Source organism: Penicillium brevicompactum (genome assembly GCF_028827555.1).
Source record: "Penicillium brevicompactum strain IBT 35665 chromosome Unknown utg000005l_segment0_segment0, whole genome shotgun sequence".
NCBI classification, from domain to species: Eukaryota; Fungi; Ascomycota; class Eurotiomycetes; order Eurotiales; family Aspergillaceae; genus Penicillium; species Penicillium brevicompactum.
Genome location: NW_026623208.1, coordinates 64755 through 86553, shown reverse-complemented (window position 1 = coordinate 86553; position 21799 = coordinate 64755). Strand labels below are relative to the sequence as shown.

The window sequence follows — 21799 nt, the reverse complement described above, 5'->3', positions numbered from 1 at the left end:
ATATTTGAGGCCCCAAAAATGAGTAGACCGTACGGAGCAGATCCATGGATGATGTCAGATTTTGCGGGTGTGTCGCCATCTCCGAGATCGCCGCATTAGGGAACTTTTTTTCCCGCGCAAGGTCCACGGCTTCTTTTCGGCTTCTTTTCAGCCTGTATATTTTCTCCCCTCTCTCTTGTATTCTTTTTCTGCCTCCCCCTAATACAGGCTATTTGTACAAATGTCAGGCATCGCACAGTCCGGCCGCGCTGAAGAAGTGCAAGGCGTAAGTCACCTATGGCGAGATGATCTACATGTGCTTGGTTGGGCCCAATCGGACATTTTGATGCTAATCAGATCCCTCGAAACAGCTTTTGAAGGCAGTTGAAGACCTTCTTATACCTTTCATCCGATCCGCAGACCAGGAGATCGGCAAACCCTCACTCAAGAACGGCACAAACGGCACGAATGGTGTGAATGGAGCCAATGGAGCCAATGGACACACTGGATTAGCGGGCACCTCACTGGTGGACTACAAGAAACCCGACGATCTGAAGGATATCCTTCAGCTGGAGATCCCCGAGAAGGGCACCAAACAAGAAGGGCTCATTGAGGTCCTGCAGAAAGTTCTCAAATATTCCGTCAACACCTGGCACCAGGGCTTCTTGGACAAGCTATATGCGTCAACCAATGCGCCTGGTGTAGCTGCGGAGCTCATCCTCGCCACTTTAAACACCAATGTCCACGTCTACCAAGTGTCGCCCGCTCTGACTGTTATTGAGAAGTATACTGGCCAGCGATTGGCAAACCTGTTCGGTCTCAACGGTCCCCGAGCTGGAGGAATCTCGGTGCAGGGAGGGTCAGCCTCGAACACCACTTCCATCGTCATTGCTCGCAATAACCTCTACCCGAGCACCAAGACCGATGGCAATGGAGGATACAAGTTTGTTCTCTTCACCAGTGCGCATGGTCACTACAGCGTGGAGAAGGCGGCTCAGATGCTCGGTTTTGGAAGCAGTGCCGTATGGCCTGTCCCTATCGACAATGTGGGCCGCATGATTCCGGCTGAGCTTGAGAAACTGGTCCAGAAAGCCCAAAACGAAGGCCGAACGCCATTATATGTCAATGCCACTGCTGGTACAACCGTCATGGGCTCTTTCGATCCATTCAACGAGATCGCAGCAATCTGCCAAAAGCACAACCTATGGTTCCATATTGACGGATCCTGGGGTGGATCTTTCATTTTCTCCCAGAATCAAAAGCATAAGTTGGCTGGCGCAGAGAAGGCGAACAGTATCGCTATCAACCCCCACAAGATGCTCGGCGTTCCTGTGACATGTTCATACCTACTGGCAGCGGATATGCGCCAGTTCCACAAGGCGAATACCCTTCCAGCTGGGTATCTTTTCCATAACGACGAGCCAGCTACCAATGGCGATGCGGACAAAGAATCTGAATTGGAAGTGGAATCCCCTGAAGTTTGGGACTTGGCAGATCTGACCCTTCAATGCGGTCGGCGTGCAGATTCTCTGAAGCTCTTCCTTGGGTGGACATATTACGGCAGCGAAGGCTACCAGCAGCAAATAGACTCGGCTTGCGATATTGCTGCACACCTGGCCAACACCATTGACCAACACCCCGACTTCGTGCTGATTAGCGAAAACCCTCCACCATGCCTGCAGGTGTGCTTCTACTATGCCCCCGGCAAGGAGTTCGTATTCCCGCGCGGTGTTGTCTCGGATGAGGCCCAGCGCGCAAAGAACAACAGCAAGGTCACCGAGCAGGTGACACATGCGATTGTGCCAAAGGGCTTCATGGTGGACTTTGCACCTCCCAGTGGAGACGAGAACGCGGTCGGAAATGGAAAGTTCTTCCGTTGCGTTGTCAATGTCCAAACAACTCAGCAGACGGTAGATTCTCTTGTCCATGCCATTGAAGAAGTGGGCCCTGGGATTGTTGAGTCCTTGAAGGCGAGCAACTCGACCGTTCCGCAGAAGCGTCCCGGCGAGCATGGACACGGACCCGTTGTTCACCGTGTCTGAATACAATGTAACTTATTAAACGCTATTCATGAATTATATCTAGACATGACCGCAGGGTATGACATATGGACACGAGCTTTCCGTGGACCAATACGCTCAGAGCTCAGAGTGCTTTGGTTTCAAAATGGTGACCGAAGGACACATAGATTCTCCAATTGAAAGCCACGTACAAGGCACAGTTATAGGAACTTATCTATGGCACTGCCTAAGAAGGTTTCTACAGTTCCTCGTGTATAGACTGCCATGATCATTGCAAAGATCGGACAAGACTTCCAAGCTCATAATCAGAGATCAAAAGCTGTCAATTGCCGACCTCCGCTCTCCGTTCCAACACAGAGCGAGCCTCGGCTTCTGACAACGTCTCGATCTCCAGTTCCGCCAGTACGCCTCGTGCGCTTTCATTGTCCATGAACAACCTATTTTCTACATCCCACAGCCTGGGCATGTCATCTTTTTCCGTGGACGTGTCTCCGCTGTCAGCCGCTGGTAAACAAAGAAGACGCAGGCCCTCGTTTAACTTTTTCAGGGTTTGCATTGCAACACCTGCACTTTGCGAGGCGCCCGTAGCGGAGTCTACCACACTGCAGAGATGCTCAACATCGCTGGCAAGTTGTGCCGCTCCGGTCGCAGAGAATGTGTGTTTGGCCAACACGTTATCCCAAATGTAGGATTGGATGGACAGCAAAAGCTGGCGGGAAACTCTTCGTAGAGGAGCAGTTCCTAGTGCACGAGAGAGGAAAGATAGCTGCGTGGATAAAGCCCGCATTCCAGGGGCTAGATCAGAGGTAGGCGAAAGGGGAGATCCGGTCGCTGCGGAAGAGGGTGTCGATATCGTTGCCCAGGTGGAAACTCGAGAATAGGGTCTCAGGGCGGCTGTTATGTTCGCGGACAAGGTTGATGTGATGATACTTTCTGAGCGGAGTCGAAGACGGCGGTAGGCGGACGCCGTCTCGTCAAAGAGAGCGCCGTCAGACGAGGTTTCGATATGGGTGCCGTTGTTGGCGACAGCGGCGGAGGTGCGCGAAGCTACCTCCGCGACAGACATGGTGCCAGCCACGTTGCGTCCACTGTCTTGGTTTTGCCGGACGCGATCTTGGAGCTCAGACCAGAGCTCCACAAAGAATACATCATTGCTCCAATCCTCCATCTTCCGTTCGAGGTATTCCGCGCTTCCAAAGACTCTGCAAAGCCGTTCCAGGCCAGCTACGCCTTCCACGCTGGCCTGTCCGTCGGCTCCCTGCACAGTGCGTCCAATCGTCGATGTCATGGCAAGGTAGGCCTCCAATGCTGAAGAGAGACGTTCGTGGAATTGATCGAAGATTGTGATTTGAATGTCAATGAGGAAGCGTAGCTTCTGACTGAAAGACGACAGAGGTTGGTAGCGCTCCGTGATCGTTTCGAGGAGATCGTTCACACGAATAGCAGCCTTGGTAGGCTTTGATGCAATGGGCTCCATGCCATCGTAGTCAATTTCTCCACTGTCAGCTGTATCGATGATGTCTTTGTATCGTACCAACGCAAAGTCTTTCTCAACCTGCAGCCACCGATCATACCAGCCTTGTTTGGTTAACACATCCCAGGTCATGCCTTTCCAATTATCCGCCGCGTACGGATCTGGCATATAGCTCCACGTGTCTCGAATCTCATTATCAAATTTCATCAGTTCGTGGATGAAATGACTGAGCAACTGGGGATATGTTGAGATTTGCGGAAGAAACAGACTGATCTTCCGGGTCAACATAGGAAGCAGTGCGGTGATGAAGCTATGCGAGGCGTTGTAAAAGTTCCATTCTAGGCTTGGTCCAACCACCTGTGCTCTTTCATCGAATACCGGCTGCAGATGCGATGTGACAAAGTCACCGTGTTGGTTAATGAGGTCCATTATATGCGCAAGGAAATATTCAGGCTGATAGTCAAGTTAGAATTGTGGGCCAAGGACTGGTTGTGGAAGAGCCAATATACCTTGTCAAGTCGGTTTGTCGGCTTATCGCCACTGAAATGATATTGGAATCGCAGATCCAAATGATGTACCATGACCTCTAAAGGGAACAGAACAGGCGGCTGGAGGTTCACATCGGATGCGCTCGCATCTCGACTTTGTAGCTCACTGGCGAAAATAAGGTTAGTATGTTTCAGCAATTCTGTTGGGGCTCTGAGAACGGTCATACGGTGTTTGCAGGTCGAGCAGCAATTCAACATCTTGCCTCCAGCGAGATAGGAGCTGATCGGTGACGTTCAATTCTCGTGTGGGCCACTTTAGCTCCTGTAGTGTTTTCTGTAGCCGGTCCCCGAAGTACTTCTTCATCTGTTGTCTCAGCGCAGAAGCCAGTTTGTCCGTGTAGTCAACTAGGTGAGGAGCCGCTCCTTCAGCAGCGGGTTGGGCGCTTTTCAACAAGCCAACAATCTTCCGTAGGCGGGAGTATGGGCCCAAAGCGGCGCGTGGTTCGGAGGCAATGCTGTCTAATGCTTGCTTGCTGTATCATGGTCTTAGTCTTCAGGCTCGCGCGACCGCCGCTTGTGACATTACCTCAACTGCTCGGCTTCCTTGAGTAGTTCCACATATCCTTTGGATACTTCCAGTCGATGGAGCTTCTCCATGCTCTTCTCAAGACTACGCGCCGCCTCATCGCTGGTTTCGGATTGTGTGATGGCCTTGAGCCGTCGATCTATGTCGTCTTGCTCCGCGGCGAACGCCTCGGCTTGCTTTCGAGTGGCCTCGGCATGTTCACGAGAGGCTTTCGTGGCATTCGATAGTGCTTCTCCGGCTTCCGATAGCTGCGAACGTTGTGGATGAGCGTGGGGAGACACCAGACTGGGGGGCTGCGGGGGGTGGTACCTGCTTCCGCTGAAGCTCCTGTTGGGCGCGAAGGCTAGACAGCAGCGAATCCAGGCTTTCGAGATCGGCAGAAACCTGGATCTTATCGTTCAAATAATCTTCGACCCGAGTTCGCTCATGCGAAGACAAAGCCGTGACGGGGGCCATTGTTGGAGGAGGAAACTTGCTGCGGAAGCGTCAGGTGTCGCGTTGATCTCCGCCCTCTGTCCTTCCGGTGGCCAAGCGATCCTTACAACTTCACACCTCAAATAATGTCTAGTCCAGCTAAAAAGCGCAAGATAAATGGCGCCAATTCTTCGCCGCCACCAGCACGCAGCATTAAATCATTTTTCCAGGGACAAGCCACCAATCAGTCTTGTACAAAAGAGCCCGACGTCACCGAACAGACTCTCTCAGACGAAGCTCTCGCGCGCAAGCTGCAAGCCGAGTGGAATGAGCAAGAAACAACCAGTGCTGCTGCTCAGGATACACCAACAGATCAAGATACCAATTCACCTCCATCTATACCCATACAGTCCGATGCACCGCCAGCTCCGGTGACGTCAAAGAACACTCTATCGCTTCAATCAGCTTCCGGTACAGATGATACCATATCTCTCGTTATTCCTTTAGACCAAAGCCCGCAAGTTTTTGATGCAAGTCACTGGGCAGCCGAATTGAAGTCCCACTGGGTCACCCAGGGTGGGGACGCTTCGTACGCCCTCTTGACCAGAGCATTCGTCCTAGCCAACGCGACGACGAGTCGAATCAAGATCGTCGATACATTGGTCAACTTTCTTCGAATCTTGATTGAGGCAGATCCTTCGAGTGTCCTACCTGCGGTGTGGCTGGCAACCAATTCCATATCGCCACCCTACGATGAGCTGGAGCTCGGACTGGGGGGGTTCTTCCATCTCGAAGGCGCTGAAAAAGATCTACGGTCTTGATAATGCAGGGCTGAAGATGCTCTATAATAAACACGGCGATGCTGGAGATGTTGCCTTTGAGGCCAAAAAGCGCCAGTCCTTCACATTGGTCAAGCCAAAACCCTTGAAGATCAAGGGTGTTTACCAGTCACTGACGAAAATTGCTACAAGCAAAGGAACAGGCAGTCAGGAAGCCAAGCAGAGAATCGTCGAGAAGCTTTTGCAAGATGCACGGGGTGCTGAAGAGAGTCGGTATATTGTCCGTACATTGGTGCAAAACCTGCGAATTGGCGCTGTGAAAACAACCATGCTCATTGCCCTCGCACGAGCGGTTCTCTACTCCAAGCCTACGGGTGGGAACTTCGATGTCCGACCGCGACATGAATTAGCCCGACTGAAGAAGGAGGAACTTGCTGAGATTTACAACAATGCGGAGGAACTAGTGAAGGCGTCATATGCTCGACACCCGGACTATAACGATCTTGTCCCGTGTCTATTGGACACCGGCCCAGCGGAGGAACTGTTGGTCAGATGCGGTCTAACCCTGCACATCCCATTAAGGCCGATGCTGGGGAGCATCACACGCGATTTATCTGATATGTTGACCAAGCTCCAAGGAAGGACATTCAGCTGTGAGTACAAGTACGATGGGCAGCGGGCGCAAGTCCACTGCGACGAGAAAGGGAAAGTTAGCATCTTCTCACGCCACCTTGAAACGATGACGGAGAAGTACCCGGATCTCGTATCGCTTGTTCCACAGATTCGAGGTGAAAGCGTGTCCAGCTTTATCTTGGAGGGAGAAGTGGTTGCTGTGGATCGCGACAATGGCGACTTGCAGCCATTCCAAACTTTGACCAATCGCGCGAAGAAGAACGTGGAGATAGGGGAGATCAAAGTCAACGTGTGTCTTTTTGCCTTTGACCTCATGTATCTCAATGGGGAACCTTTGCTGGACCGACCTTTTCGAGAACGCCGTGAGCTACTCCGCAGTCTCTTTGTGGAGATTCCCAGACACTTCACTTGGGCGAAGAGTATAGATGCGACGTCAGCTGATTCTGAGACTGTGCTTGAGTTTTTCAAGTCTGCCACCGATGTCAAATGCGAAGGTATCATGGTCAAGGTGCTGGACAATGAGGGCAAGGACGATAGTCAATCACGCAACACAGACTGGGGGGATGCAAACGAGGGCACTCCTCTTGAAATGAAGGAAAAACCCAACCAAAAACCGAAGGAAAAAGGGACGAGGCGCAAAGCGCTCCTATCGACTTACGAGCCGGATAAGCGTCTTGAGTCGTGGCTTAAGGTGAAAAAGGACTACAGCACATCTTCCGAGACCCTTGACCTGATTCCAGTTGCGGGTTGGCACGGCCAGGGCCGCAAGGCCAAGTGGTGGTCGCCTATCCTGCTAGCGGTCCGCAATCCAGAGACTGGAAGCCTGGAAGCCGTCACCAAGTGCATGTCGGGCTTCACGGACAAATTCTACCAGAGCAATAAAGATAAGTACGCAGCAGGCAGTACCAACGTGATCTCTCGTCCCAGCTACGTGGAGTACCACGGATCACCGGACGTGTGGTTCGAACCGCAGGAGGTGTGGGAGATGGCCTTTGCAGACATCACGCTCAGTCCAACGTATCCCGCTGCTATAGGGTTGGTCAGTGAAGAACGCGGGCTGAGTCTGCGATTTCCACGTTTCTTGAAGATCCGCGAGGATAAATCAATCGACGAAGCTACGGCGTCAGATTACCTGGCGCTGTTATGGCGAAAACAGATGGAACGCGCCGGTGTCGAGGACGGAAAGGCTGAAGCAGATGAGCAGGAATAGCGACCCCGAGGTCAACTCTCATAATGCAGGTGGCTTCCAGGGTTCCAAGCTTGGCTTTGAAATAGCAGCTCAAGTACCTATCTCTTAAGCAGCCGGGATATCCCTGGATATAGTAGATATACCTTATCCTTGAAGACTGAATCGTGCTGGCAGATGGGTAGAAGGCATTGGGGACAGGGCTGAGATTGATGACGTAGGCTGACATTGGCCTTGGGGCCTTCTGATTGGCTCATTCGGCTGGATCTGCAACGCGAAAGTGACGCGAACAGCACGCGACCGCATTGGGCGACGCGAAAAGCGCGTCATATTGGAGCAGATTGAAACACCGCGTCAAGGTAATAGAATAAATACAAAATGCAAGGATTCGGAGGACTGGGGCTTGGGAGTGGAAGTGTAAAATTGAATATGGAGTACGGAGTAGAGCTACCTGTGTCTCACCTGGGCAGGGCTGCCGAATATGCATCTAATCTTCCAAGGCTCCACCTCCGAGCCGGTGGATATATATCCATCCATGCCTTCCAAGGTTAAAGAGACAATATTTGAAATTTTAATAAACCTTTTGAAACCTATGAGGCCTGAGTCCCGAGTTCCTCCAGGGCTGGAACCTTCAAGGTACCATCGAGATCACTGAGCCGGAGAATAGTCCAAAATTTCCCCAACCTGGACCTTGGAAGCCAAGAAGCCACAATGTAGTGAGCCCTTCATGTGGGCAGAGGAAAAGACTTCGATTGAAATCAGATTTACAACCTAGCACATTCCTAGACCTCAAAACCTTCTAGTGATGAACTAGGAATGGGTTCGAACAAGCGGCAAAAAGATGACAAAAAAGAAAAGTAAATTCATTCATGCATCCAGTGTTTAAGGGATCATAAGCAAGATATGGTAGAAAGCAATGAAAATTGACAGTGCAATGTAGTGCAATGGAGTTTCCACGCAGGGAGAATGAAAGGGAATGAGCAGACGGGGTGAAAAATTGGATCGGGAAATAGAAGTGAATGCAGTACCTTGGCAGCAAGGGGTGAACAAAAAAACAACGCCTGGAAATGCAGTCCGACTGAATGGGTGCTCGTGATAAAACAAACAGTCCGGAGATGAGCAAATTACATAGGGGATGGACACATTGTGTACATATGAAGATCATAAGGGATTCGTGAACAGGGATTTAAGAGGGAGGTAGGGGCAAAGATAAACAGAGAAGAGAAGAAGAGGGGGGAGATGATCGATCTCAAGGGCGTAGCTCACCACCAAGCTGTAGGGCTAGCCCGGCTTCCTTGCCACGGAGTCGAGTGTTGGAGGAGCCTGGAGGGACCAATGCATCGAAGTTCAAACGCTTCCTGGCCTCGGTGTTGGCAAGTGGAGTGCGGGTGGGATTACCCGGGGTGCGACCACCCCAGGCCGGCTGCGCGGGACTGGGGGTCACGTTCACGAAATCGGCGAAGTTGAATTGCTGGTTGGGAGTGCTCATGTTGGCAAACATGCCCCCGCCGAGGGTGGGAGTCATGCCCGGCAGCACGGCATGCTGGCTGGGCGGAGTGGAAGGTGGGAAGGCGATATTTCCGTGACCCCTTGCTACTCGAGCAGGGGTAGGGGAGTTGGCCAGGTACAACAGCAGATCGGCCCCGTCTTCATTCGTTTGGGGTTGGCCCTGCTGGGGCAGGCGCATGTGTTTGGGAGGAGGGGTCCGGGGAGGGGAGGAGCCCACCATGGAGCTCACGTTCTGGAAGCTGTGCAGTGGGAGGTCGGGATCGATTTCTTCAGACCGTCTGTGGTAGACAGGGGATGAGAGTTCCGGGATGGTGGCCTCCGACATGAAGGATGCCTGGGTGCGTCGATTGGTGTGGTGCCTGTTCATGCCGGGCGAGGATTCGGGCAGCCGGTAAGAACTCTTCCATGAGGTCCGGGCAGCCTTGGCGGGACGCTCCGAGTCGGAATCCGAACGAAGGCGCTTGCGACTCGCAGAGAGCATGGGCTGCATGACTCGCGAGTTGAAGGTGGCTGCATGTTTATTGCGGGCGGATCGAGGAAGCTCCTTGGAGTAGGTGGAGGCCCGGAGGGGAGGGGAGGTGAAGGGGGTCTCGCAGCGGCTGCGCGAGAACTCGGAGGAGGAATCGGAGGGCTTGTCGTCGAGGGTAGCCTTGCCCTCCTGCTGGTTCAGGTTCAGGCCATGTAGTCGACCATGCTGATACTTGAGTTTGGCGAGGCCCAATCGATCTTGCAGACTGAGGGAAACCTAGAAGGAGAGGGTCCAGGGTCAGTACACATCACCAACAGGAATCGCAGGAACATCAGGAAGCAGGTGAACAGGGCATAAGACGAAGTCTTGGCTGAAAGGGAAGCATTTTGGATTTTGGATTTTAGTTTTTCTCTCATTTCGTACCTGAGCAATGTCAATTTTCCGAATGGGTTTCTCTGCGGACCCTGGCTGAGAGAGAGTCATTGTGCCCAAATGAAGAGGAAAGGAGGTCGAAGGTGGAGGAGTCGCAAGGGTGAGAAGACCAAAAGGTTGACGGGAGCCGAAAGATCGAAGATCCGAACGTCTGGAGAAAACCCTTGGACCGGGACTTCACAACGATGTGGGTTCTCAGGCGATTTTACGATTTAATCTGTGACTACTGGATATTTACATTTTACATGAATTCTATAGTTTGTATACTGGGTACTTTTACGTCTATACTTCTGCGTTTGTCCACGTTGTCCTGATTGTACCTCTGTAACTCTGTACCTGCAGTACTCCGTACGGACAGTAGGATAGTGCGAAAGAAAGAGAACCTTGAAATTGAAGAGTAGCCCTGAAGATGCATGGTTATTGTATTGAACGGGAGAAGTATGAGGCTAAGACAGAGATAATTCACTATACCCCGTACCAAGTGTAGATGAGCAGTACTTGTACTCCGTAGGGAGTAGGAGTAAAGTGTTTTCGTTTTGCAGAATCCGGGATCTCCATAGAAACAATCAGACATGCAGGATTCCGATCCACTTGGAATGTGGGAATGTTGGAAAGCTGGTTTAACCGAGACGCTTAATCTGCGACATTGGCCGGGAACAGCGAAAGAAGAAAAAAAGGAAAAGAGAGAGAATGAAATGAGCTGCAGGTGAGCCACCTACGTCGAAGCCTGATAAGCTATTCTGTCCAGATCCTCACTCCGTGCTCTCTGTACTCTGTAATCTGTACTAAGTACGGAGTAGTGAGTGTTCTGAATAGCATCTGTATTCTGACCTGGTCAAAAGTGGACAATTCAGTAGAATCAGAGATTTACAGTCACAGCCTACAGCAGTGCGCCGGATATAGTAGCATAGTAGCATACGGAGGACAAGTTAGAACCTTGGAAAAGTCAGGTCTACGTAAGACTCTAAAAATTCTAAGTATAGAGCAGACTAGCAGACTAGCAGACTAGCAGGCTAACAGGCAAATTAACAGATTAACAGATTAACATAGCACATTAGCACACTATTTTTCGCCCCTTTCAGCTGAAACTATTTGGATTTTTCCCCTGGATATCTGGCGGGGCTTAACCGCTGCCTATCTCTCTCTTTTTCCCTTCTCACCTCAGAGAGGGTCCTTCTCTCTCTCTACCCCATATCATGCCCTTCTTCAAACAGCTACGGCGCCGTTCCAAGGCCAATTTCGCAAAGAATCCCTCACATAGCGTGGAGGAGGTCTCCGGCAAATCATCCTCTACGATCGACACCTCCAGCTCCATCACTCCACCTTCCTCCATCAAGCCCACCCTCTCAACCCCCAGTCTCCCAGCCCTCAACGAATCTGAAAGTGCAAGTACCACCAGTACAACATTGGCCCCTCAGCGACCGCCCTTGGCCAACTCTCAGCGGAACAGTATCATTGTATGTCGTCATGCCTCGTGAGGGTCCAGAGCTGACGGTGGAAACAGGGCAGCAGCGCCTCATCGGTCAATGGTGTCTATCGGTCACAGCCTTCCGTCTCGCCTTACGCCCCGAGAATTGTGTCCGTATCTGATAATTCATGGGTACGTACTCAGACGCGCGCATGGAAGTAAAGGAGGGGGAAGAGAGAGGGAGCCAGTTTGGCCGCTTCAAACACCCACGTGCTAACCAGATGACAGGTCAACCAGAAAGTCCTCCTCGTTTATGGCCAGATTGGCGACCCGCGACAACATCCGCTGGACGGAAATGTCACCGTCTACCACCACCAAGATAATTTCCCGTCGCTCGGCTGGCCCGTCACCGCGTCCCATTTCAAAGCCCTCGTCCATTTAGTCCCCGGTCCTAATCGCCTGCGCTTCGACTTCGTCTCCCCCAAACTGTCCACTGGCAGCGCCCACCCGGCCATCCACTCAGCCTGGATATGCATCAACTACCTGCCGTTGGTCAACACCCCACCTTTGCAGCTGGTGGTCCTACTCGGGAAGGACTCCGATGGCACGTACGATGCAGTACCGGAGAGGGCAGAGCGCGAGGGGAACAACTTGGAAACAGCCATTCGGAAGTATCGAATGGCAGCCTACCTGTGGCAAGCCTTCACCGGCGAGCAAATGTACCGCAACAACTTCGGGCGGCGCTGCTTCCGATTCGAGGAGGAATGGCAATCGGGGAGTTTGAGTCGCCGGGACCTGACACAGGCGCAGATGCGCAACGAAGCCAAGATCCACGTGGTGCGCTCAGATAAGACCGTGGCCGAACTCCGCGACCTCAACATTGCTCAGCAAAACGACAAGGCTGAAAAGAAGGATGAGCTGTTCAATATCGCCAAGGAAGCCGTGCGGAACCACTTCCAGCCGCAGCCCGGTCAGAAGCAATACGTCTCTGTTCTTCTCCTTGATTCGCACTGGGACACGGAGTCGCAAATGGTGACAGGCCACGCTGCGTTGGGCTCCGCCGACGACGATATCAAGATGGCGATGTTTGGATCTCACTGTCTCCAAAGTTACCCATCCTGCTTGGAGGAAATTGTCGATGCATTCACTGACTGTACCCGAACGGACACGAATCACGTCGCCAACGACTGCGGCGAAGCAGGTTCTAACTGGGAGTCGGCCAATCTAGGTATCGGGGCTCACCTGCATGAGGTTGGTCACCTTTTCGGATGCCCGCACCAGGAATCGGGAGTCATGCTTCGCGACTACGTTCAGCTGAATCGAACATTCCTGACCAAAGAGCCCTTCTCTACACGTACCAAGGCACAGGGGTTGAAAGTGTGTTTGCCCAACGATGAATGTGGGTGGCACCGTTTGGATGCCCTCAGATTCCGTTTCCACCCATGCTTCAAACTTCCCACCGACGCCTCCCCTCATTCGGATGACAGTGTCCAAGTCTGGCCTGTGGAGAGTGGGAAGATCCTGTTTACTGCCACATCTGGGATCGCTTTCATGGAACTGTATGCCGAAGGCGATACCTTCTGTCACAAATCCATTGAATATCTCAACACCGAGTCCAGCCCCAATGGGCTCCCGCGGCAAGTCACTGTGACCGAGACTGAGCTCCGCCAGCGTGTGTACGGCACCGAGAAAGAAAAGAAGAAGAACATCAAGGTGGTGGTTGTCTCTGGATCATTGGGCAGCTACACCGTCGAGAACATCAGTGAGCTGAAATCAAAGAACTCGCTCGTCAAGCTGCCGAAGAGCCAGTCTGGGTACAAGAGTGGTCGACTTGGGCACTCAGCAATGGAAGGCAGCGAGCCAGAGCAACTCTTGCTGGAGAGTGCTTTCATCAAAACGAAGCTCTTGACATCAATTAAGGTCTACCACGGCTCTGCCCTAGACGGCCTGGAGTTCTGCTATGAAGATGCCACTACACAGCTGTTCGGCAAGCGAGGAGGGAAACCCGGTGGAGATGACTTCATTCTCGACACTCGACGTGGTGAAATACTTCTCGGCTTCTATGTCCGGGCTGGTCAATGGATTGATGGCATTGAAATTCTTACCAGCCTGGGGAGGAAATCAGGGATCTATGGAAACGCCTCTGGTGGCTCAGGGTATGCAGTGTCCGCTCCGCCACTCAGATACATGCTAACTATATGATACTAGTCACACTTTGATCCCGCCTTTAGGCTACAAGATCGCTGGAATTGCTGGCTCCTCTGCATCATGGGTGGACGGGTTTTCATTAATCATTCAACACTGAAGCAAGAGCTTGCTCCTTTATCATTGCCTTTTACGCATTCTAATCATTCGAACCTCGGAGCCCATCAGCTTCATTTCCATGCCATGGATCCACGCAATTGCTAGTGAAGGCATGGCACGGTCTCCTGGCCCGGACATCATGGGATGTCTGTCTCACTTTCCTTCCCACGCACCGGGGCCTTTGGCTCCTGTTGCCGACATTTTCCTTTACATCCCCGTCACAGGGAGTTGCATGCCCAACTACAGAACGGGTCATTAGCCACAACTTACGCGGTGACCTGACAGGGCTTTTACGTGTCTATAGTTACATCTTTCTTTACGCTTTCTTCCGTTTGTTTGTTGTCATTTCAAATGGTGTTTTGGGTGTCCAGGTTGCATTTTCTTCTGGTGGTTCTTGGGGATACAGACCCGGTTGACATAGATCCCAGAGGAAATCACATTCAGGCGAGGGAATATATGGGCATGTCGAGGTCACATGTCGAAGTCATCTTGCAAAGGAATCATTCCTACGGCTTCCATGATCGGAGAGAAGTCTTATCGAAGTATCTCAATACTCAACAATCGAAGCGCAAGACATCAAATTTACCTCTGGTATCTCGACGTAGAGACATTCAAGCTGAATACGGTCGCTACACTTGCCCTAAGAAACGTAAGCAAGTACAATAACATCAACCTCAATTGGGCCCATGTGGTCCACACCATTCCAAGGTTGCCAGTCGAAGGTAGCGAGTATTGGTCAACCGTTTCTTCCCACGGTCATGGTGTTTGCATACAGTCCGTACGCGGTGCGCAGGTAGTACGGAGTATATGGTGATTTCATCGATGACGGGTCGTACAAAAGTACCTGGGGCTTCAGCCACAGACAACGTTTTAAGATATAAGGCTGAAAACACAGACCAAATGGACGGACTACGGGGTGGCCTTGGCACACTCGCATCCCAAGGTCTGGCTCTGTTTGCTTGTACGGAAAAGGCAGCCGATGCTACAAAGTGTTGACTAATTGGCTTAAAGCTTCCTGAAAGAAAGGGCGACGTGGGAAAATTTTTCCTGACCAATATAATCGTGAGGTCATAGATTCCATATAGAACCAATGCGGATTTGTCTCGGGCTCTGGCAAAATGATCTTTTTATTTTTCCTTTCACTGTTCCGGAACAGGCTAGCATCTCGTCAAGCGGATAAATGGCCCAGCCAATAGTGCGAAGTCGATCAGGGAGAATGTGGGTACGACGCATACAGTATCTACATATTGCTCCGTACAGTACTCCGTACGGAGTACAGATATATGTATTTGTGTAAAGGCTGTGGCTCTTGGCCCAACGTGGATACTTCGTGGGGAATTAAACGGTCTGATACATATAAGGAGTATTCGACTGTCTATCCCGCGGACCAGCTCAAGCTCCCTGGGTGAATTGGCGTGTGTGTAGTTTTTGCCACTCCTTTTTCACATATTCAATGCCATTCGCTGTTGAGGATCTCAGACAGTTCCACCCGTTCCACCCCGCAATACTTTTGATTCGCACTGAAGTAGGGTAAGACGGGACATCGCGCTCTTTACAGAGGGTAGATTGGGTGATCTGCTTGTGGCTCATGCAAAGTGCGTAAGCTGCCACTTCTTTGCCTTCCACCTCGGCGGCTGTTTGATAGTGTACCATGGCAAAACCCCTGTTCTCAGGTATCCATGCAAGCCACAAAAGGCCGATCGCGTATTATCACAAGTACGGTGTACGGAGTACAAATGGATGTCCTCCGTAGCTTACTCCGTAGATTCGGGGCTAACCGACTGCTACACGCTACACGCTCGGGGACATTGTATTTACGTAGATGGACAAAAACTCTGCCCAGTATGTATACAGTATACATTGTAGCTATACAGAGATTTTTGCTGTCCACTCTTCACAGCGGTGGCTCCCGGGATTGTACATACAGCATTGTACATATTGTTGTATACTCATAGACTTGTGGCTCTTGGTCAGAGCCTGTGAACCTTGGAACCCAATGACATGGCTTACACAGCAATGTATGTATGTAGTTCAATCTTCGATCGATCGATCGCTATACGATCACTCGTACAAGCACACGGTAAATAGTGGCAGAACAGTACTGTACAATTTGTTCATGGCAGATCAGTCGCACCGAAGTTTCGATCTCAATTTCCAATGTGGATGTCTTCTTTTCAATCCGACTGGTGGCCACTTGTTGACCCCTGTCATGCCACCGAAAACGTTTGCTTATGACGGAGTGGCGCTACCCACGGCGCAAAAAGAAACGAGTGACATCATATCATTCTTAATCTGACCTTTGATCACGTATTCCAGCGCGAGTACCCTACAATAACCAATAGCCAATAACCAATATTTACAGGGGATTTGTTACACATTGACTTGTGCAATGTGATATCGGCTCCAGTCGTCCAGCCCTTCGGCGTTTCTGTATATTCGTTCCTGGGGCTCCAAGCGACTCTTTCATCACCTCAAGCACTCATTACTTTAGACCTAAATTTTAGATTTCTTTTTCACCAAATATACATAGGTCTCCTGTAGCTTTCAGTTCGACTCTTGACCATGTTCAAGTTTTAGGCTGTCGAGATGAGTCTTCCGGACACCTTTCTTTAAAGGGTATGGAGTATGGAGTACTACGTATTCAAGTTCTATTCATTTCCTGCAGAGTGAACTTGTCTTCACCTCCCTCTCGGAAATCGACACTAAGCAGGACATGTCAGTCATCAAACCATATTGCTTTTACTATTCTGTACCCAGGGAACATGTTAAAAGATAACACCAACTACACAGAGCGGACAGGGTGCCACCGAGATACACTGCGTATGTCATTAACAATATTACGGTACAGTAATGTAATCTGGCACATGGCACGTGCCCATCCCGAGCATCCGAGCACCAATACCTCCACATGATTGGCGGAAACTCACCCAGCAATGAACTGTGCTGGCTAGCTTTTATTTGGCGTTTGGTATGAGGCTGTTATTCATACTGTACTATACTAGAACGTAACGTGAGATCAGGTACGGAGTAAATACAGTGCTCCTAAATAGTTTCCTCCGAAGTAGTCGTTAAAACGAAAATGGCCCATTGAGCTTATTCAACCATCCAATGGAGATATGGATGTGATGACAATGGATCCAATATCTATGTACTACACTGTAAGTATTGCCCCCAGAGCCATGTGTATCGTATGTATATTTGCCTACTACCGAGGTCACAGTGGATGTTATACATACCATCGGCACTCATCTATATCTAGGTACTTGTATATGCATATCCCTGTAGTACAAATGATAGCTTCGGGTCTAGTTGTGATATCATGCGCAACCTAAACTTTAAATATGTGCTTGTAGAGAAGTGATGAGCCCAGGTGATGGTCATATTCCATCAATCAATCTCAAGTGGAAGATCTAATGATTAGCCAGGCAGCCCTATCCCGAGGACCGAATGTTGAGAAGGCTGCCCAGGTGGACGACCGGACCACAATTATGTGCGACCATCTGAAAAGGGACACAGTATACATGGATTGCACACCACACTTTGAATTCACAACTTGTGATGATCTTTGATCGATGACGATGTGAAAATAGTTTCCAAATTTAAAGAGCGCCACAAGCAACACATTTCTACATGTATGCCATGTAGCGGTACATATGTGTAAGTCCATGATCCGGACGTGAACGATGTGGCTGTGATTGCCCAGGTCCGAATAACCTTCAAGTTTAAGAGGCCGTTGGCAGTTCCACATTGATGTAAAGCACATGCATATGATGATGCCTGGAGTACAAAGTACATGGTATTGAGTGTGGCAAATGCATATATTTCCTGCCGTGTATATTTTGTGTGTAGTAGAGTTTACCTCCGAGGTTCTTAACCTTGAGTATCATGAAACTTACATACTATGATGTGTATGGTCAAATTATTAGTTATGAGATTCTCGATCATTGCAAGAAGATTCGTTGACTATGTATTTATGCTACCAACCATCTCTCCAGGGCAGCATTTGATTGAAGACTAAAATCAGGTTTGTACATTATGTAGTCCATAATGCCGAGCAATGTATCCAGCATACCGAGTATGGAGTATGGAGTACGGGGAGTTGAGAATGGTATTGGTATTGAAATTGTATCTCGCTCTCGTGTTTTTCTTTTTCTCCACTGTGCACGGCTTTCCGTGGGCTAGGTATCTAACTTCCCCATAATTCCTCCCCCTTTACCAATCACTTGAGCTACAGGGAGCTCTCATTCAGAATGTTGAGTATTGTGTTTATGAACTTTTTTTCTTTTCCTTTTTTCTTTTTCTTTTTTCTTTTTTTTTTTCTAAAGGCCCACATCACACTGTACGGAGTAGTTAAGTATTCGTTACCTTCGTATCCATGTGGCCCCTGTTTCCTTATCGGTTCCCCCCCAAGTGGCGACCTATTCTTCCCTCTAATCTTCCGGGCTCCCCCCTTGTACTGTGGCTCAGTGGATGACATTTTCGTGGGATTTTTCATAGATCTTTCATTATTGGAGGCTCTATGGACCGTACCATCCTGACTCTTCCTTCATTTTCTCCCCTCTCCTAAGACCGATCGTCATACGTCTCTCCCCTCCTTCACCCCTCGTCTCTCCAATTATCTTTCTCTCTCTCTCTCTCTCTCTCTTTTCCCGGATATAAGAAGGAAACATCTTCCGTTACTATAATTGTCTCGATTCCCTTTCTGTCTATGTGATCCTACACTTCGATCTACTCCCGCGATCTTCCGTTTCTAGCCTCCACACTTCACGAATAGTCTCCAACTGTGCAACACAAAACCCCTGCACCAAAGGACCTCCGCCCTTTAGACCGATTTTCGAAAAACATTTACATTTGTGTTGACATTTGCGACCTTGAGGGCTGGCACCGTCGAATTACTCCCCCAATTTGGACGATTTGCAACACATCCACTTCGCTGGAGACCAGGACGCGTAGAAATCCTACTCGCAGTGGCACTGGCCTTCAAATCGCTTTGACCCATCTGTGCAGCGTGGATCAGATGTTGCCTGCGAATTCGCAGTCCTCTATTTCCTTTCTAACCTCTTCTCCGATCTTGTGCGTTTCCCTCGGTCAAGGAAGCGTACCCCGAATAACCCCCAATGTTCAATAATCGGTAAGTTGGGCTTGAATACATGAGACAGCCTCCTGCGATTATGCGATTGCTTACACATCTGTCTTGATTATAGCCAAAACTCGCAGAAGCCTGATGGCGAATTCATCACTCGGTTCCAACAAGCTTTCTCGGACATTGTCCCCCGAAGGGACAGCCGCGGAGAGCACGACGGAACCGATGGTGGAGACCCCATGATGATCCAAAGGTATGCATCTCATTTGTCTCGAAATCGCGCGCACATTCTCACTAGAGATCATATACAGGCAAGCGGACAACTCTGATATGAAGATGGAAAGTCACGACGTCAAATTCTCTGTGAACCCCAATAACGATCGCACGCCGCGGAACATGCACGAATTAGGGTTGACACCTTCATGGATGGAGCCTGGATCTTATTCCATGATGCCTCTTGCCAACCAACACCCTGGATTTTACACACCGAATTCCGGGGGAATGGGAGCGATCTTCCATAACCAAGCTGGCGATCTGCACACCCCAACAGGCATGCACTTGATCACGCCACTCTCTCTTTCCGGCGTTTCTGCTGCAAACCATCCGCATGCCAGCGGCTTCGAGCCCTTCAACCCACATTTCCTGAACGCCATGAACGAATTGAACCCATACGCCCAGCAGTCCTCCTACGCCCCGAGCGCTTTTATGCACCGTGATGCGGGATACGATGTCATGGATGATACCATGGACAATTCATCTTTTAATGATGTGCACGCTGATACCGCATCTAACATCACCGCCTCAACCGACTTCTCAACCCATGAGAGTGGTGGTGGCGATATGTCTTATGCCAAGGGCGATAAGTTAGTTCAACTGCCGACACCATGAACCTTTCAATTTTGATGGCTGACCAATTTATCTTTATTTAGATTCCGCTTTAATAGCTCCCTCCGAGCACCGACAGCAATGGTGAAGAACAAAAAAGAAATTCCCATCACATATCTCAATAAGGGACAAGCATACAATCTCTCGGTCCTGGACTCGTGTCCTCCAATGGGGACTCAAGAGCCAGTCCGGTACAGGACATGTGTTCGTGTCTCTTTTGAAGAGCCAGAACAAAGAGCCAAGCCATCGACATGCTGGCAACTGTGGAAAGAAGGACGAGGCACCAGCGAAGCCCATCAACGCGGGGGCAAATTGTTAGCGGTCGAGTATGTGGATCCACTGCAGGGCGGCGGTGACGTGCACAAGCATCGCCAAGTCCAAGTTGAAAGCATGTCTGTTGACGGCTTCTGCGTTACCTGGACTGCTAATCCAGCAACCGGTATCTCCGACTGCCATATCCCTGTCCGTTTCAACTTCCTTTCCACCGATTTTAGTCACTCAAAGGGTGTCAAAGGAATTCCTGTTCGACTGTGCGCTAAGACCGAGCTGATCTCGCCTGGCGAGGAAACTGGCGTTTCCCGCGAGATGGAAATGTCTTATTGCAAGGTGAAGCTTTTCCGGGATCATGGAGCCGAACGGAAGCTCTCCAACGACATTGCACACGTCAAGAAGACAATCGAGAAACTTAAGCAGCAAATCTCACAGGCCGAGATGGGCGGTGGCTTCGGTAAGCGCAAGCGTGGGAACAATAATTCATCTTCTTCCAAGTCGAACGACCGATCCATGAAGCCTGCCGGCCACAAACGGACTCGGTCGATGGGCTCAGACGACGGTCCACCAGAGAAGATATCACTTGAGGATGATCTTCAATCGAAACTTTCCATGATGCAAGAAATGTTTTCCTCCACTCGTCCAGTGAGCATCCTTGGCTTGCGCGGCGAAGAAGCCGATGACCCCGATTTGTACCCGATCAAGCTTGATGGCAACACTGTCAGATTCGAGAAAATGAGCCGCCACAATACATTCGACATGAACTCCGTAGAGTCCATGATACCGTCACCCGCCAACACCAACACTTCTTCCTCGAATTCTCCACCTTCACTCCCTACAAGATCAGCGAAACATTTAAGCACCATCAAGCGAAACCCTTCATCTGAAGGGGTTCCACGAGGTTTTCTCCACGCTGTTGGTATTGACAAGTTATACCAACCCCCGGTCGAAGTGCGACCCAAACCAAGTAAGTCCTGTCCGAATATGTTGGTTCTCAAATGTCCTCTGACATCCGTGCAGTTGCGTGCTTCTACGTTCGTTGCCCTACAATCGACCAAAATCCCAAAGAATGCTACCGTGCCATCTATCTCTCAGAACGGACCGTTCGAGATTTGTTAAAGCAAATATTCGAGTCTTCGGATATCGACCCATCTTGCGTTGCACATGTCATGCGCGTAAACGAAAAGGGTTTGCGAATCACGGTCGATGACAATGTGGTGCGCGAGCTTCCAGAGGGCCAGGACATGATCATTGACATCAGTGAGGCCTCTGGCCCTGGTGAAAGTGTCTCCGGCACGTCAGGACCTTCCCTTGATCTAAAATTAAATTACTGAACGAGATTCTATGGGGTTACCAATCCCTTCTATCTCCTAAAATCCTTACCCTGACATCCAGATCCAGAGGCACTGGTCACAGCTCTGGAGATGGAACCCGCATACCCCTTCTCCTTGATGTCCGACCTTCAATCTATTTCCGCTATTAATCGGACTGGGACTCCAATTTTTCTTTTATACGGGGAGTTGCTCACGGCGATAATACACGAGTCTCCTGGCAATGATACCCTGTTATATTATGTGCATTTCTTTGTGGTTTTTTTTTTTTTTTTTTTATTTGGCTTGCAAGCTTGGCGTTTCCCTTCCACGACAATCAATACAAGAGTCGATGGATACTTCCGCACTACAGTGGCATGTTGCTATGATTTTGACCTGGTCGAGGGCTGAGCAAACGATGTTGATACCCCCGCTCCACCTTTTTATTATTATTTTCTTTCCAGCCATCTTCATTGCTTTGATGTTTTCCTCGGTCGGCTGGTCCCTCCAGCTAAGCGTTCAAATTACATGTTTTCCACGGGTTCTGTATTTATTTTGCATACGCCCAA

General features: G+C 50.1%; 6 protein-coding genes across 6 annotated transcripts; 4 read left to right on the top strand and 2 right to left on the bottom strand.

Moving 5' to 3' along the window:
- Positions 1-220: 220 nt before the first annotated feature.
- On the top strand, positions 221-2021 carry N7506_005834 (pyridoxal phosphate-dependent decarboxylase family protein; the record flags this gene model as incomplete). Its single annotated transcript, XM_056955127.1, has 2 exons — positions 221-265; positions 351-2021. 2 exons carry the CDS (start codon positions 221-223, stop codon positions 2019-2021), a joined length of 1716 nt encoding a protein of 571 aa, XP_056809461.1.
- A 301-nt stretch (positions 2022-2322) lies between these two features.
- Positions 2323-5004, bottom strand: N7506_005833 (RINT-1 family protein; the record flags this gene model as incomplete). The annotated part of the gene is made up of 5 exons (XM_056955126.1): positions 2323-3927; positions 3984-4128; positions 4190-4495; positions 4549-4796; positions 4858-5004. The coding sequence occupies 5 exons, from the start codon at positions 5002-5004 to the stop codon at positions 2323-2325; spliced, it is 2451 nt and encodes an 816-aa protein (XP_056809460.1).
- Positions 5005-5108: 104 nt separating this feature from the next.
- Positions 5109-7584, top strand: N7506_005832 (putative DNA ligase I; the record flags this gene model as incomplete). Its single annotated transcript, XM_056955125.1, has 2 exons — positions 5109-5678; positions 5758-7584. 2 exons carry the CDS (start codon positions 5109-5111, stop codon positions 7582-7584), a joined length of 2397 nt encoding a protein of 798 aa, XP_056809459.1.
- A 1225-nt stretch (positions 7585-8809) lies between these two features.
- Positions 8810-10021, bottom strand: N7506_005831 (uncharacterized protein; the record flags this gene model as incomplete). Its single annotated transcript, XM_056955124.1, has 2 exons — positions 8810-9814; positions 9962-10021. The coding sequence occupies 2 exons, from the start codon at positions 10019-10021 to the stop codon at positions 8810-8812; spliced, it is 1065 nt and encodes a 354-aa protein (XP_056809458.1).
- Positions 10022-11166: 1145 nt separating this feature from the next.
- On the top strand, positions 11167-13683 carry N7506_005830 (zinc metalloproteinase family protein; the record flags this gene model as incomplete). Its single annotated transcript, XM_056955123.1, has 4 exons — positions 11167-11427; positions 11475-11570; positions 11667-13534; positions 13587-13683. The coding sequence occupies 4 exons, from the start codon at positions 11167-11169 to the stop codon at positions 13681-13683; spliced, it is 2322 nt and encodes a 773-aa protein (XP_056809457.1).
- A 5116-nt stretch (positions 13684-18799) lies between these two features.
- Positions 18800-21254, top strand: N7506_005829 (CP2 transcription factor; the record flags this gene model as incomplete). Its single annotated transcript, XM_056955122.1, has 5 exons — positions 18800-18813; positions 18887-19018; positions 19077-19628; positions 19695-20887; positions 20941-21254. 5 exons carry the CDS (start codon positions 18800-18802, stop codon positions 21252-21254), a joined length of 2205 nt encoding a protein of 734 aa, XP_056809456.1.
- Between the last annotated feature and the right edge of the window lie 545 nt (positions 21255-21799).